Source organism: Corvus brachyrhynchos, unplaced genomic scaffold (assembly GCF_000691975.1).
Source record: "Corvus brachyrhynchos isolate BGI_N302 unplaced genomic scaffold, ASM69197v1 scaffold59, whole genome shotgun sequence".
Classification (NCBI taxonomy): domain Eukaryota; kingdom Metazoa; phylum Chordata; class Aves; order Passeriformes; family Corvidae; genus Corvus; species Corvus brachyrhynchos.
In genome coordinates, this window is record NW_008246054.1 from 1,140,472 (window position 1) to 1,157,377 (window position 16,906).

The 16,906-nt window shown below is 42.4% G+C and overlaps 1 protein-coding gene across 1 annotated transcript in view; it reads right to left on the reverse strand.

The window, feature by feature from the left end:
* NEK6 (NIMA related kinase 6) overlaps positions 1-16,774 on the reverse strand; it is a 29,918-nt gene extending 13,144 nt beyond the window's left edge. Inside the window, exons 1-6 of the mRNA XM_008642139.2 lie at positions 16,650-16,774; positions 9,171-9,311; positions 8,189-8,251; positions 6,974-7,084; positions 3,648-3,756; positions 2,292-2,399 (exon numbers count right to left, since the gene is read on the reverse strand). Of these exons, the coding sequence (XP_008640361.1) occupies positions 2,292-2,399; positions 3,648-3,756; positions 6,974-7,084; positions 8,189-8,251; positions 9,171-9,311; positions 16,650-16,742 (625 nt within the window). The 5' untranslated portion in view covers positions 16,743-16,774. The remainder of the gene's footprint in view (positions 1-2,291; positions 2,400-3,647; positions 3,757-6,973; positions 7,085-8,188; positions 8,252-9,170; positions 9,312-16,649) is intronic.
* Between the last annotated feature and the right edge of the window lie 132 nt (positions 16,775-16,906).

A 16,906-nucleotide genomic window follows, 5' to 3' on the forward strand; every position in this document is an offset into this window, starting at 1 on the left:
CACCTTAGCTATGCCCAGTACCTTTAAAACATGAATTTGCTGGTAAGGCTCGTATGGGAGGAGCTCTTCCCTATGGAAAAGTATCTCCTGTCTTCTCTCCAGGGAGAAGAGGCAGTGGCAGTTGAGGGGGTGCCCTCTAAACTCCCGCAGCCCCAGCTGGTTCCTGCTGCCTCTCCCAGCACCACGGGAGGCTGGAGGTGTCCATGCTGCCCCTCTGGCAGGTGTGCCTGTGGAGGTTTTCCAGGGGCCAGGGCTTTCCCTGCCCCAAGGTCTCCCGCTGCCCCGGCGCCGCTCCCAGCTCCCGCCGGCGCTCAAAGCACGGTGCTCGCCGGCATCTCACGAGCTGTGTACAGGCAAATCTTTCATTTTTCTTTCATTACCCCGGCATGTACTGTCACTTAATTTTTATGTATGCAATCCTTCCTGACAAATATGATCTGCTGCCTGGTAATTCATCTGACGTTCATTCTGTTCCTTGCTCTAATTACGGCTCCGTTCCCACCGCCGCCCCTGCTACACCTGTCAGCCGGGTCGGGACTGCCTGATGCCCTTTCATGCCAGTCTGCTGCTAGCAAATACAACCAAAGGGAGAAATGAGATGAATATATTTGCATAAGCCGCACATTCAATTCATGGGTCAGCAGCCAGAGAAATGATGGTTCAGGGCGGTTGCCGGGGCAACGCAGCACCACGAAGTGCCCGCGCTCGGCGTCGCAGCCCAGCCCGCACGGGTGCCCCGCTCTGGTGTGGGGTGTTCGTCCCTCACAGCTCCTTCAACAAATGTCTTAATTAAACCAAACCCAAGATCAGTCGATTTCCTGCTGCTACAAAACCTCTGTCTCTGGCAAATTATCAAAAACACAGAAAGAAGCTTCACATCTGCATATTTTTTGATTGTTAAAAATATTCTTTTTCACTTGGATCCAAGAACCGCTGGAAATGGTGATGTGTCCATCCCTCCCACAACACCTCCAGTCTCACTCACTGCTGCTCCCTCAGTGTCCTGCACCTCTCACCTGTTTGCAGGACACCGGTGATGTGAGGAAGGGCAGGGTTTGTGCACCGGCCGCTGAGCTCTTCCTACTCCAGCTTTCTCAATTAAGAGAGAGCAGCCCTGGTAAAGGTCACAAGCTTGGCTTACATGTGCAGCCAGCTTCCAAGCCCCAATTTATTCTTATTAATATAATAAGTGCAGCAGTCAAACTGGATAAGATCATATAATTAGACGTGATCATATTTTGGCCTGTTCAGATGATGTGATTGTAACTTCCTGTGAAGAGGATTTATTTTCATCTATTAAGTACGGTGGAGATATATCCTAGGACAGCTCTTGATACAAAGGGAAATCTATTTTATGAAAGTAAACTATAGAAATGCCTCCTATTTTTTAAGCACACTCAAAACAAGGCAGGTATTTTCCTTCCTTGTGCACTGAGAAACCTGGTGCTGTTGGCCAGTATTAGCAATGAAATTTGTTCACATCTAAGAAAGGATTCAGCAAGACACACTCAGTGGAGGGAATTGCACGAACACGAATAGTGAAACAAATATTGTGTGTTCCAAAGTCAACTGAGAGACATTAGTGTAAAAGAGCCTAAATACTGCACCAAAAGCCAAAGTTCCTTCACTGCTGTAATACAGAAGCACCTTTGGGACTCAAAAAATTCAGACCCATTAATAAAAATGGAAAATCAGCCACCTCTCAAGAGGTCACAGACACAATTATGAAATACTTTATCCTGTAAGACTTAAAGAATGAACTGCATAACTGTGCAATTTTTTACTGCACTGGAATTAATGTTAACAGTAAAAATGAGGAAGACAACCTTGAGATATGTGGAAGATATGAAGAGAAGATGGATGTTTAAAGCATAAGCCAGATTTCAAGTGAAGTCCCTTTTTGGAACAGATGAGCCATGAGGGCTCACCCACCTCGAGCAGTCACAGCCCCAGTCAGGGCAGAGCCCTGATAAGCAGCTGCTGTGAAAGGTATTGGGGGTAACATTGAATTCCAGCAAGCACAGTGCAGGCAAACGTGGAAAAGCTGCCTTTGTTACATTTACTGTAAAACACACACCAGGCCAGGCCTTCCAGAAAAAAAATAACAAATGGATTTTAAAACAGAAGACACTTACTAATGCCTTCAAAGAGCATTTAAAACACCCACGGCTGGAAATGCAGTCCCCATCCCCTGACTCCCACTCGTGTCACCGTGGGAGGACGGACACCCTGCGTTTGAACATCAGAGCTGACCGTGCACGCCAGGCCCTGCTTAACGAGTACCAGCTTACCTAAGGAATGTGCTGCGGTGGTTTTAGAACTAAAAAACCGGCCTAATCCAAGATCTCCCAGCTTCACCACCCCTGTGGCTGTTATAAACACGTTGGCTGGTTTTATGTCTGCAAGAAGAAAAAGGTAAAAGGTCAAAGCCACAAAAGGTTATTTGGTTCTAATGCTGCAATAGAAGCATCGCCTGGAGCGCTCGCGGTACAAAGAGGCTCGAGCAGAACCGTGCTTCTTTGGAGCTTTGATAGGCTCAATCTTCCAAGGCTTCGAGCTCTGCACAGACACAAAAATCAGAGTGTACTTCCCAGCACACAAGAAATACCAATGAGGGAAAATGTAGGAAACAGCTCAACAGAACAGAGGCAACCTCTTTAACTGCTGGAAATCAAAGAAATGAGCCCAGTTCTCCTTGGGAATGATCACTTTCCACAGGAAACTGCACTGCCCACCACCATCCCCTCATGCAAAGGGTAATTACTGTTCCACATATACATAAATTCCAGGCTCTACACAGCCTAGTTGGTTCATGGAGGGTAGAAATCACTACAAGCCCAGTTTCCCAAGCAGTCATATCAGGACTGAGTTAGAGGCTCTTTCCTCATGTTAGAGCAGTCTCAACCTGAGAGGCTCCACATTTCAGTCACCAATCACAGACCTAATTCAGGTACAATTGATACACTGCATCAGGGGATGCATAATGAAGCAAAAATGACATCACACTGCTGAAAAATATAGTGAAGAATTCCCTCCTTCAAAGGAGCAAGGAAATAACAAGCAGCTGAGATGGGTGTTGGTGTCTTTGGGGAAATTTGCATTTCCTGAGTCCAGTCCTTCCCAAAGCACTTCACTGATGCTGAAAGCAAGAGTGTAATTTTTGGATAGAGCTCAAATTTATAAGATGTTCTGAGACAAGAGACTGAAAAATAATTAATGAAAATAGAGAACAGGTTATGAGAGTGTGGGACATATTTGTATTAATTTTTCAGAAAAGCCTGCAAGACAGGAAAACTCTTCTCAACTCTCTAAGGTCACAGCTAATATAACGAAGACTATTTCTTGGAGTTCACTGTATCCAGGAGTCTCAGCATTTTATTTCTGACACTTTTCTAATGGCAAGTTTGACACTTCTACTTAATATCAGTGTCTGGAATACAAAGCAGCTCATCTTCCTAATACCACACTCACTTTGGCCTGAATGCTTTAACAATGAGGCAGAGACAGAAGGAGAAATCCATCTTGCAGGCTCCAGCCTCTCTAAACATGCATTGGCTGAACATCAGCATAATTGTTTTTGAATGTAGGCGCTTACTAATTGGAACATTATATTATTATTCAGTGAAAAGAGACTGAATTAATGTTACCTCTGTGCATCACCCTGCGGGAGTGCATGTGTTCCACTGCACTGCATAACTGCACAAAATATTTCCACACCGTCCTTTCTGGGATTAACCGTTTCTGCTTTTTAAAATACTGTGGGAGGAAATAAATAAAAGATCAGTGAAAAAGCAACATATTTGACTCGTTCCTGGAATTGTGTTAGTCAGCTGCAGGTTGTTCATGTCTTCCAGATCTGCAGCTGTATGACTTTTCTTCTGATTAGCTTTTAACTCCTCCTCTCTGTGTGGAAACTTCGTTGCAGTTCACTAATTAACAACTATTATGAAAAATATGCTTAAATAGGTTTGACATTTTTGAATGGACACAATTATGATTAGCATTAATCTCCTTAATTACCTTGCAAAACATATTTAATGCCTCAAAACAACAAATGTCTCAAATATTTTGCCTTAAGAAACAAAAGACCATTAAAAACCCCCTTGTAAACATTCATTATTGCATCGTCCACTAACAAGGATAAGGAAATCTGCTTCCCTTTTTTAAAAGACGGCCAGAACATCAATAAAGTATCCATGTTTCTTCTGTGATCAGGTAGAATAATATATTCTATTTCATGCATAATGGGAACACTAAATGAACTGCACTCTGTAGTGAGACTGAGACACTCCTGATCAGCTGGGTGTGTTTAGGCAGCGCCAAGCGCAGCCGGGTCCAGGTTCCAGGGACCTCTGAATGCCCCAAAGCTCTCAGAATAATGGGAAGCATAAAGCACCACCACAGAGTGCAGCATGGCCCTGGCTCCCTGCAATACTGGAGTCTTCTTCAACCCACTACAGGAATAAAGAACCAGCTGCACACTTCAGTGAAGGCCAAACATTACAGACCTTCAGCTGCTCTCCTTCCTTTTCAGGAGGGCACACCAGCCGTGTCTGGCACCCCACCCAGGCATCCCAAAACTGCAGGGCTCGGATTGTTGGTCCCTGGCTTCTCACTGAGCCAGCTCCACAGCCAGAGCATTAACAAGATACACTTATAACACTTCCAGAGGTTTCCCATTGCTCCTCTTGCCCTGCCACACAGGCTGTCACTGGGCGCGCCGCACACCCTCCTGCCTCACCACAGCTGCACTTCAAAAAGCATCTCATGCTTTCCCCTCTCATCAGTGACATCTGATGTCCGTTGCCACATTCTCTATTTTATGTGAAATGCTGTTACCAGTTCGTGTTTGACTCAAGCAATGGCAAATTTTCTTTTGCAGATCATCTGTGAAGGGGCACGACTGTGCAATTCCCCAGGCAGCAAATCTGACAGATTGCAACAGTCTCAACCCAAAACTCGGGAGAGAGCACAGAGGAATTACAGAGGGTGAGGGAAAAAGTGTTATATACACAATAAAATTATTTAATTCTCGTTAAAATACTTAAGAGTGGATATGCAAGACCACAAGTGATAATTTTCTAAATGTCATGTCCAATAAGGTTCGCCTGACATTTACAAGGAAGTCCCAACTCTCCAGTGGGTTTTCCTGCAGCTCTACATTTCTCATAAATAATGCAGGCACCGGGGCGTGACAGAGACAGGCCCTGGGTTTATCACCCTCACACCTTCTGAGGGTTGTCACCACTGTTCCACTGAAAATCCACGCAGGAGCTTCAGCTCCCAGGGAGGGGAGAGAGTGACACAGAGGGGCTGGTGAGGAAACTCCCCTGCTGCAGTGGAGCTGCATTTAGGAGGAAGCTTTTGTTCCCTCTTGGGTTTAGGGCTTGGTTTTGTTTTTTTTTTTAACCTCTGTTAAAAAAAACCCCAAAAACTGAATTTCCAGATTTGCACCAATCAAAAAACTTCATTTATAAGACTTTGAAAAAAAACAAATGCATTTTCTTCATGCCTGAAATACAGAGGGAACACAGAGCTGGTGCACTGGAAGCCAGCACAGTCCAGCGCTGGGCAAGGCACCAATCTAAGAATCTACCAGTTATGTTTTGGAAAATGCAACTCTTATTATAATGACATAGAAAGTAATTTTAAAACATTAAATAGCCAACCCCGATAAGCAAATGAACACATTTGTCAGTATTTTAAACTGAAAACTACAGAAGACCAAAAAATATAAATATTTCATATAATGAAATCTCACAATTTTGTAGGTAAAACTTTTGTAAGCTAAGATTGTAAACTCAAGCAGAGCCCTTGCACAGTCCAGGATGTCTCACACACCCCTAACCCCTGCTCTCACAGTCCTTGGGTTTTTTCCGTCTTCAACCACAACCACAAAAAGCCTGAGATGAGCTGCAAGTTTCCCAGGAAATGGTGGGAAAAGAGCAAAATCCAGCAGAAGCCCCAAGGAAACAGGGAGGACAAAGGCAGAGCTGCTGCATGGGCAGAGGGAGCAGCTGAGCCCCCCAGCTCCCCGAGGCTGCAGCTCCTGGGCTGGGGCAGATCCCCCTTCCCTCCTCGAGTGAGGCTGGACCTGGGGATCTGGGGCTCTCCCCAGGAGTGACTCTGCCAACTGCCTGCTCCCAGCACTCGCCCAGGGCCTCTCCTGTGAGACGAAGCAGATTCTCCTGGATCCTGTAAATTTAGCCATTGACTATGGACTGAATGGGTAACTTGTTTGACAGCCTTTGGCCTAGTGCCTCATAGCTCTGCTGGCAAAGAAAACAAATCTGTTAATAAGATATTTTAACTGTGACAAGGAGGAAGAGAACTTTCCAAACATTCATTTATGATAATTACAGAAAAATGATGGCAAAAACCAGGTAAAACATGGAGAGAAGGTTGAGAGTGCTAACAAACATGATATAACACATCTGTTCTCACAAGGGATGTATGCCTAAAGATTAACATGTCAAAGAAAATATAAAAGCAGGTGGTAACAGCTTAACTAAAGCTGGTTTGCAGCAATACAAGTATTCCTAAGAGCAACATAAAAGAAGAACAAGTACTTGAAACATTTTCTCAAACCCAAATCCCCATTGCAAAGAAAGTCAATACACTTCCTTGAATGTCTTCAGAGCGGCAGACAGGCAATGTGAATAGTGAATCCAACAGTAATTAAATGTCCCCATCAATCACAGACTGAGTAAATCAACTTTGCAAATAACACACGTGTCCCACCAGATCACAGACACTTGCTCCCCTCTGCAGCAGTGACCAGAAGCTCAGGGTATGGCCTGGAATATTCAAAATGCCACCAGACACTTTGATTCAGATCTGAAGGCTACCTGGGGGTGTGCAAAACTGCAAGAGGAGATAAAAAGTGCTTCTAACCCATCTGTGCTCACCCCACTGCTTTGGGTCTGCCTAATCCTAGTAGTCTGCAGCACCTCCAGGACGGACACATCCTTACCTTAATCATCTGGGAGAGATCCCCAGCATCAGCCAGCTCCAGCACAATGTTGAGTTCGTTGTCTTCAATAAAAGAATCCAAATACTTAATTATATTGGGGTGGTTCAGTTGCTGCAGAGGGAGGGAATGCAAGAGGAACAGTTACAACGTGGTCATGACAACTCCCAGACACAACACCTGCACCTCCTGTGACCCACGTGCAAAACGTTCACAGTCGGTGCACCCACAGCCTGGGCCGAGCTGCTACAGACAAAATCCTGTGAGAAACAGCATTTCTCACAGGCACAGCACCCTGGAAATGTCCTTAGCAAAGAGCAATTCCACCCGAACAGAGTGAAACAACCTCTTCTATCGGAAACTTGCAAAACATTTAAAAGCAATTTCCTGAAGGAATTATTGTTAAGCAATAACTGATTTTTTCCCCCCATTAAAAAGAAACAAAGCCCCAACTGTTGGTTACAGTACTCAAGGTCTCTTTGCCCCTTAAAAGAACAACAAAACTAAATTACAACTTTGATGGAGGAAAGTAACACACAAATTGCACATGACACTTTATTATCTGATTATTTATGCTGGCTTCCGCACTAATTCCTTTCTTTCATTTCAGTATAGCTCATTCTTATATTCACTACTGATGCTTGAATTTTTTTTTTACTAGAACCCAAAAGTACCACAGATCCTCTTTCTGAATGTAAACTTTGGCATTACTTTTCTCCATGACTATTGAGCAACTGGCTCATGTTTATCCTTCCCTGCAGCCTACAGAGTCAGGCTACAACTGCATGAATTTGAACAGAAATCCCTAAAATCACAGGCACAGAAGTAATTATTTAATACTTTTAGAATGAAATTTGACTAGTTAAACTAAATTTTTAGCCTTCTGCAATCTGTTGCACTTACTAAAAATAGATATTTAAAGTGCAACACATCTATGTTTTTAATCAACAATTTAAAATAAACTACCAAGGCATTAAAAATCACTAGTTGCTTTAATCACTTAAACACACTCTGGTTTCACAGCCTTTATCTAAATGATCATTTTTCATGTGTGATATTTATACACACACATACGTAACATGTACAGGCAAAACTGCTTTCCCCTTTACAGTGTAAGCTTTATTTGCCAACCCGAAAACAATTTTTTTCACAAAATAAAACCAATCCAAAAAAAAGAAAAAGAAAAAGAAAGAAAAAAGTCATCATAAAAATTCTTACCTTCAAGAGGTCAATTTCTTTAATGCAGTCTTGCCTTGCCTTAGCATCCATCATTTCAAAAATCTTCAAAGACAAAAACATTGGAGATAAAAATGAAGCAACAAAAAAAAGTACTTTATACTTTAACAAGCAGTTGGTGTTTCCTTCCCCAATTTGTACATGCTCTACTGTAATGAGTATTCACACAATCCTCAGATCAAAGAAAGATCAATGTTTTCTTTATTTTGAAACCACTACAGGGATAATGTTGGGGTAAAACTAATTTTAAAACCCATAGGCAATATTCTAAGCAGCACAAAAAATAAAGATACAAGTTTGTGAATTTGCTGCTGTGATTTTCATTGATTTAGTTATTATTAATTTCATATAGTAAATAAAAGACAGAATGTTCACTTTTCTCTTTTAAATAGATATAGCTTCCACTGATTTCTCTGTAATAATTAACAATAACATTAAGCATTAATATTCATTCCACAGTAATCAGCAAGTCACTAGAAATGAGAGTTTGGAGGATCTGTTGAAGGATTAAAGGCAAATTTCTTCAAACAAAATGCTGTTCTGAATACTGCCCAATACTTTCAGCCAAGTTTAAAAAATCTACACTTCTGGCATCCAAGTTTTCAAAAATTCTTCTCAAACTCCACCAGCAAGCTCCAGCCTGTTTCCCTTCCGTGTTCCTGTGGTTCAGCTGTGCTGGGATGGCATCTCCTCATGGCACCAGCACAGCCCCAGGGCCTCACTGTTTCACACATTTAGTAACAGTTTGGTGAACCCTTTTCTTAAAGTGAAAGGTGAAATTTAAAATAAATATGAAATGGCAATACTGCTAGGTAATTCTGATTTGGACACAGGAGCCCACTGCAAGGCGATGAGGGACGAAGAGCCTGGAGGGCAGAGTTATCTGCCTCCAGGTCATCTGGCAGGCCCTTGAAACATTCCCATTCTGCTCTCAAAGCAGGAGACTCTGCACTGAAATGCTCACCTGGACTTTCTTCAGTGCCACAGGTTTCCTGTCCAGGAGACAAGTTGCTCTGTAAACTTCGCTGAATTGGCCTCGTCCGATCTTTTTCTCGATCTGAAAATCTGCCAAGGTGCAGCGATACGGGTACGACGTTAAATGTCTCTGTCAAAGGAAAGGCAGTCAGGGACCCGAAAGAGCCACTCAGCCCCTCCTGCTCTCACTGCTTGTGGACAAGGGTTTCACCTCGGCTGATGAGAATGGAGAACAGCCCGACCACAAATGCATGAATTCCTTGCAGATGCAGCAGTAACATAGGCTGGAGGAAGCCAAATGACTTCTCTAAAAAGGGAATTAAAGTCTTGCCTTCCGTGTAAGTAACTAATTAGTCCCAAACTGCTCTCCCTCGTTGCACAGCCTCTCATCAGCTCTGCCTGCCTGTGTCACCTGGGAGACGCCGATGCTGCAGCCAAGCAGTCCCAGGTAAACACCCAGGCAGGCAGGGAGACACAGCCTAATGAGGAGCACGGACTCCATGGACTGCAACTGCTCCCAGGAGCCCTTCTGGTCTCCTCTGTAATTAGCACGGCTGCCAAACAATGTTTAAAAAAGAAATTATGAAAATTAATTACTCAAAGTTACCACACGTGCCAAGTAGAACATTTTCAAGTTTCAGCATCTTGAGCCATTTCAGAGTATGCATCAAATACCACAGAAAAAGAAGTTCCCAGCAGAGGCTGCGGGTGGGGAAGGGCTTCCAGGGATGAGCCATCACCTACAGCCCAACCTGGAGCAGCCACGCCCAGCACAAGGGGCCCGGGAGGGCTGCATGTTTGAAGGAAAGACTATTGCTACCACTGTTGCTTCCTAATGCAGCAGGAGAGGGCCGGAATTGAGACTTAAAATGCAGGAAAAGCTTTCAGTCCAGCATTAGGACCTGCAGCTATTTCTGAAGGCAAGTCCCACAGAAAGAGGAAGGTAATTTCTCCAAGTGCTTCCTTCAAGCAGCTCAGGGCATGGTTCCCTTTAAGAACTCCTCAGTCTCCCCTACACTCTGGAGTAAGTCACCAGCTATTAACTGCAATCAAAGTTTGGGTCAGCTCTCAGTGCTCGTGCTGTGCTTGGAATTATGCTGCATTCACAGAGATTAAAAAAAAACAAACCAAAACTGAAGTCCAAAGATTCATTTCTCCAAGTCTGGCAGTGTACACTATGCAATAAACTGGGAGCATCCTTTCAGTGATGAGGGAACAGGTATCCTACAGGTTATCAGATAAAGGGCAGAAGGCTAAAATTGCTTTGCTTTTTTGTTTACATAAGTCCTCCTCTAAGTTACTAAATTATCACCAGAGTAAGGCAACACAGGATGAAAGCAGACAAGCAAATATTCCAATTAATCAGCCCCTGCAGCCTTCTCAGTTTAAACTGGTTGCAACCTCTCCTTGCAGGGAATCTGATAAACAGAACCACTCCTCAATACCTGTCACAGTGGATACTCAGCTCATTCCAGGCAGTGTAACAAACATCAGCTCCCCTGCACTGTTTGCATGGCAGAGCCAGCAGAGTCCGCACACAGGGATTTTGTCCCATTTTCCTGGTTCCCACCAGGAACATCTCCACTTCCCAACTGTTTTACACATGAGCTGCTAAGCGAGTTCCTTGACCTGTACAGACAAACCACTTTCCCCAGACAAAACAAAGGTGTCAGCACATAAACCTACAAAGCACTTTTTCCTAACTTAAAAATAGAAAGGAATCACAGCATTTCCTTTACCATGTCCATGTGCCTCCTGAGCTGTTCTTGAGCAGTAAGAAAGTCTGAGCAAAAGCTTTTTTAACTTGTAGTTACCATTCACAGTAGAAGCAGCACTTCTTAGAACATTTCACGAGGCAACTACTACAAAACTTTATTTTTCAGAAAGAAATCCACACTGAAATCAAGGAGTTTCCACTTGCCCTTCTTAAATTGTTGTGTGTGTTTACACCAAGAGTGCTTAAGTGTAAAACAATGTTTCAAGCATGTGCCAAGAAATACCTACCAACTTCTGAACTTGAAAACATAAATAAACATTAGGCAAGTGAGAGGAATGTGTCCCAGCCCCTTTGCCACAGGGAGCCCGGGAGCTGCTGGTGCTGGGGGTGATGCTGCCCATGCCTGGACACCTCTGCTGATGTGTTCTGGCACCGCCAGGACTGCAGCTGCACATTTACATATGCAATGACCTAGATTTGCATGGGCTATCACAACCTATCAGACCTAATTAAAGTAACAGAGCTTTCAGAGAGGGCAGGAGATGTTTGATTATGGAACAAACCAGGAATCATCCTCAGGTGAGGCCAAACTGTACCAGAAAGCTCCCTATTGATCACAGGCTACTTTCCCTTATGTTCAAACTTAACCTTCTCTTGCTGTACTTGAATGTAAGCAGGAAGCTCTGCTAAGTACTGCTAGCACACAGAACACCTAGGAAATATCTGCCTTCTCAGAATAACCCCCTCTAGTCTGACCTTACACACATTTCACTTATTTCATGACTTTTGACATGGGGGACTCCACTGTCTTCAAGTCCTTCCACAATTAACCACCACAATTTTTCAGAAAGCTGGCAAAGAACCAACCCCTATTCATTCAAACAACCCATGATCTTTACTTCTGCAAACCTCAGAGTTTTCATCTACAGGTATAAATTGTAATTGTAATAAGATATAATTGTAATAAGAGACCACCATCGTCTTCAAACTTGTCCATTAAAAATAAGCTTTCTCATTTCTAGGACGGATTCAGGCTCAGGTTTGCATAACTGCAGTAAAATTAAGCCCCTGCCTCTACAGATCAGGTGTCAAGGCCAACAATGGAGCTTAAATTAAGAAAAACCAAACAAACAACTAAATAAAAAGAAGAAAAAATTAAATAAAAAGAAGAAAAACAACCAAGCAAAAAGAACCCTAACCACTGGGCACTATGAAAATTGGGCTGTTTGCACATTTCTGTTCCCAGGGCAGCTGTAGGAAGGGCACAGTCTGGGAAGAACTTGTTTTGAGACAAAGGCTGTTCTCTTCATCCACACAAGGAAGTGTCATTCTTCTCCTACTCCATGGGGAAAAAAAAGTCTAAGATTGAAGTCAAGTAATTCCTCATGCAAATAAAAAGGCCATTCATTTTTAAGAAGAAATGCAGAGATTATTCCAAGAACAAGCTCTTCTGGACATCTCCTCTGGCATACATGTGCTCTGTGAGATGGAACCACTGGTGGCAGAGCACAAATTCCAAAGCTGGCAAAAGCAGGCAATGGCCAGCCCTTGTCACAGAACTTCAGGGGGAAGTTCACCAGGGCTTTTAGCCTCAAATTTTGAAGTGTTACAAGATCTTCTGCAAAACAGATTTGGTAAGGTTTCATAACACTAAAAAAACCCCAGTGAAATAAAAGCTTCAGTTATCTTGTACATACCAGAACAGATTCAGGAAAGGGCAAGGATTCCTGGGAGTCTCCACATCGCAGATTATAAAGGTACCCAAACACGAGGAAGGCACAATTAGGGAAGTTCCTTGCTACAGACTTGCTCCTTGGATGCAGTTTGTACTTAACAACCCCCCATTCTGGGGGCTGTCACCTGTACAACTGGATATTCCATAGCTCCCTCCAAATCCTGCTCTTAGGACATGCAGGCAGGACACCTACACACCCTGAACACATTTTTTGTATTTTATTTTTGTTCATGAGTAGTTGTCCAGAATTTGTTTGGGATAGGGAAGAAGAAGAAAAAACTGTTCTGACTTTCAATGTCCAGAACAATTAGTGTTTGGCCAATAAATGTACCTCTTTGTAATTACTTAAGATCCAGAGAAAACCTGAACAGCCCCAAGAGAACTGTGGGGGCAGGTCTGCCTGCAGCCTCTAAGCCCTTCTTCTGGGCCAAGGAGCACCCTAAGAGTGAAAACAAAAATATCATAAATACAACCCCACTGCAGAGCCAGGCCTGTCCCTCTGCTCCCCCAGAGGCACAGGAAATCCAAGGCTGAATGGGCTGAGAAAGGGAAATGTTCACTGCTAATTGCACAATATAGAAACCCAGAGTGCTAATGTTAATTAATAATAAAGTCAGTTGTTTTACTGCTGATTGGCATGTGGAAAACAGGCACCAGCCAGCTCTGCACAAAGGGCTACAGGCATTTAGAGTATTTGTAATCAACCTAAAAACTGTTAAGATTGGTTAACCAACAGTTAAAAAGTCAGACAGTACAATCTTCAGATGTCAATAAAAGCATCTTTCCTGTAGAGCCATGAAATGAAATATTCTTTAGAAGAGTAAAAACATACTCGCCCAATTAATTTTCTGAAATCTCATTAAAAAATTTAGCCAGACTAAGTCATACACTTCTGACCTGAATTTTAATTATCTTTACACTGGATATAAGGTTTTTCTGATATTTGCAATGCATCATTAATTTTAAAGGAATGGTTTCCTTGCTTCTAAAGTGCATACTTCATCTGAGTGACATTTACTGTAACTAATTTCACCTTTAAAAGACATCTGCAGTAGTGATGGGGGATCTCCAGCCCCTCCAGTAGAACATGCACACACATTATAAGCAATGATTTACTATCAGCATCAGTATTTCAAACCCTTTTAGTATGTCCAAAATTATACACCTGCCTGCATTCAATAACGCCTACCTGAAAAGAATTTTGCATACTTTGAGGCTGAAATTCCAGTGTGAATTTATGGGAACACATTAAAACAGATTGATTAAAGAAAGAACTTCTAAGCTCGCAAGAGATGAGGAAACTTCTAAAATATGGATAATCCTTCAAACAGGTAGCCAAGTAATTATTGAAGAATACATCAGGTTTTTCAATTTGAGCTTCAAAATGAGACTACACAGTCATCATAAAATATCCTTCACTCAACCTGTTACCTGGAATTTAAAGTTTACTGAAGAATTGGCTTGAGTTTCAAAGTTTCGGCATCCCTGTCAGCACGAATGGGATCTATCCTGATATCCAGATATTCTGTACCTATCTAGACATTTGTACTATAACATGACAAGGAAAGAGAGAAATACCTTGGAAATAGTAGGACAAGGTGATATTCACTAAGAAATTAAAATTACCATAGAAATAATCTCTTAGCAGCTCTGCTAAGATGTGAGTATATAAAAGAGTTGTTTAAAAGTGAGTTATTGTGTTTATTTAGTATGAAAACTAAGCGAAAAATTACAACTCTATATTTTTATATCACTGATTTACTCCTAAATAATTTTTATTGCTTACTGCTATAAACACTAAGTAATCTAGAGACTTAAATAATTAACACCTTCACTCTGGAACATTACTAGAAAATGCTCTCCCTCTTGCTGATGAACTTCCTTGGTGTATCTCTGGGCAGGTAAGAGAACCAAAAGCCAAAACTGTGATTTTATTGGACTTTTTCTTTTATTATTATTTGTATTACACATAACTTCTAAATATCCAGCATTATTCAAAGGTTTCATCTTATTAACTAAACTACAGCAGTTAAAGATGGAAAGAAAAGCCTGACACACTTCCTCATATTCTGTACTGATGAGTTATAAAGCAGAAAAAACACCTCTGTCAGAACTGAAAAAAAAAGAAGCTGTAGAAAGCAGCATAATTACAGGAAAAGCTCTGGGGAAGGAACACGTTGTTGCTCTGGTCTTTTGGGGGCTGGCACAGTAGTTTGGAATGAAAGGGATGGAAGGAAGGGAAGGCCATTCCATACCAAGCCCCCTCCTCATCCAAGACTCTCCGAACTCATGTTCTGGCTTTTTCTGCTGAAGTTTTTATCTCTGCCATTAACAACACTTCTCGTAAGACCAGCTTCCCAAACCTCCCTCCCTTCCACAAACTATTACACAGCATGTCTGCATTACTCAGATTTTCAGAAGAAAGAAAGGATGCAATTTCAGATTCTTCCAGGTAAAAAGTACCAGAGATTTGAAAAATTATATATAAATATATTCCTGAAAGATGGAAAATCAGAAATATGTCATCAGCAACCCTATCATGCCACCAATGTAAGGCCTCTAAACACAACCTTTTCTTACATGCATTTTTTCCAGTTCCCTGGTAGACTGTATATTTTTGTTATTCAGGTCTTTTTATGTTATTTTGACAGCAAAACCAAAGGAAGTCTTCCTGCAATTCTAATTCCAAATTAGATCATTCTCAGAACAGTTTAATAGAGCCCTCCATTAACAGAACTTGGGTATTACCAGAGTTGAGGGGAGGTTTCACTGAACAATGACCATACAGCAAAATGAGCCCACTCAGCATCAACATCACAGCAGAACACTGATTATTAGCTACTAATTACACTTAACTATGTCATTACAAATTCTAACATGTGCTCCAAGATGCCATGAATGTATCTGCTGCACAGGAACACTTCCTAATCTTGTTCATGAAATAATTACAGGGGCACTATCCTGCCAAATGAGGCAGTAATTAACCCTAATTGCTCAAAATGCAACTGGCTAATTCTAGGAGATTAATCAAGGGGATTCAATTATTATTAAATGACTTAATATGACAAATTGCTGCATTAGGAGAGGGGGCTTTGCTCCACACCATGGTACTTTCCCAGCAGTGCATTCACTGTGTGCAGGAAACTCCCCCCTTAGCAGAGCCTGTGCTGGGCACTGGCAGAGCTCTCCCAAGGACCACTTCTTGCTCAGGGACCCTGGATCACCTCTGGACTGTACAGTGGGAACGACAAATGATCACTCCCAGCCCCTCCCTATGGTCACATCACACCACAGTTACAATCCTCTTCTTTCTGACAGCTTCCCAAGATGCTTTTGGTTTATTCCTTAAAATAACATAGGGGCAAAACTGAATTGCTCTGATCAACAGACAAACAGGCTGAAAAGGCAAGCAGCCAGAATTCACAAAATCCAAGTTTCATGATTACACAGACTGTGGGTTAATCCTGGTTTTAGCTGCCTTCTGCAGAAAGGCAGGAAGAGAGAGGAGCTGCTACAGTGAAACTTTATTATAGTATGGACAAAATACATTGCAGGATGGATTCCAGAGACTCACAGGGAGCCTACAGTTCCACGCAGAATGAGTTTTTTCTTTTATTTAGTAATTACTTCTCCAGCACTTATTATGACACTATAAAAGGAGATAAAATACATTTATTCACTTACACAATCATCTATTTTACTTTGGCCTTTTCTTCAAAGAATCAAAGACAAGAGAATGCCAACACAGTATGTTTTCATAAGATGATTTAAAAACACTTGTTTTAAGCAAAATTCAAACTATTTCCTTTTTCTCTTATTACAATCAAAAAACTTGGTTCAGGAAACTCCGGCTGGCTGGCAGAATCCCAAACTGGATATTCCCTAAAACTGCTATAACTGCACTAAAAACAAAAGAAGGGGGGCGAAGGCAGCTAAATGCTAAGAAATCAAGAGACCTTTATAGAATGAAGGTAAGAAAAGACAGAGGCAGACAGATCAGAGACACCTGCACTTACCTGAGGATCATGCTGGAATTCCTGCCCTGGCAGCTTGCACAGAGGGTTGTTCTGGTCCCCTAGATGATGAGGATGGTTGTGCTGCCCTTCCATGGTATCATACCAAACTCTGTCTCTCGCTTCTGCTGGAGGCAAAAGAAAGGGAGAGGTTGGTCTCTCACTGCCCAGCCAGCGTGGGAAGAGAGGAACTCTGGGCTGTGCCAACAAGTGGCTGCAGCAGCCAGCGGGAGGCCGCGGCCTGCCCTTCCCCTGGGCTG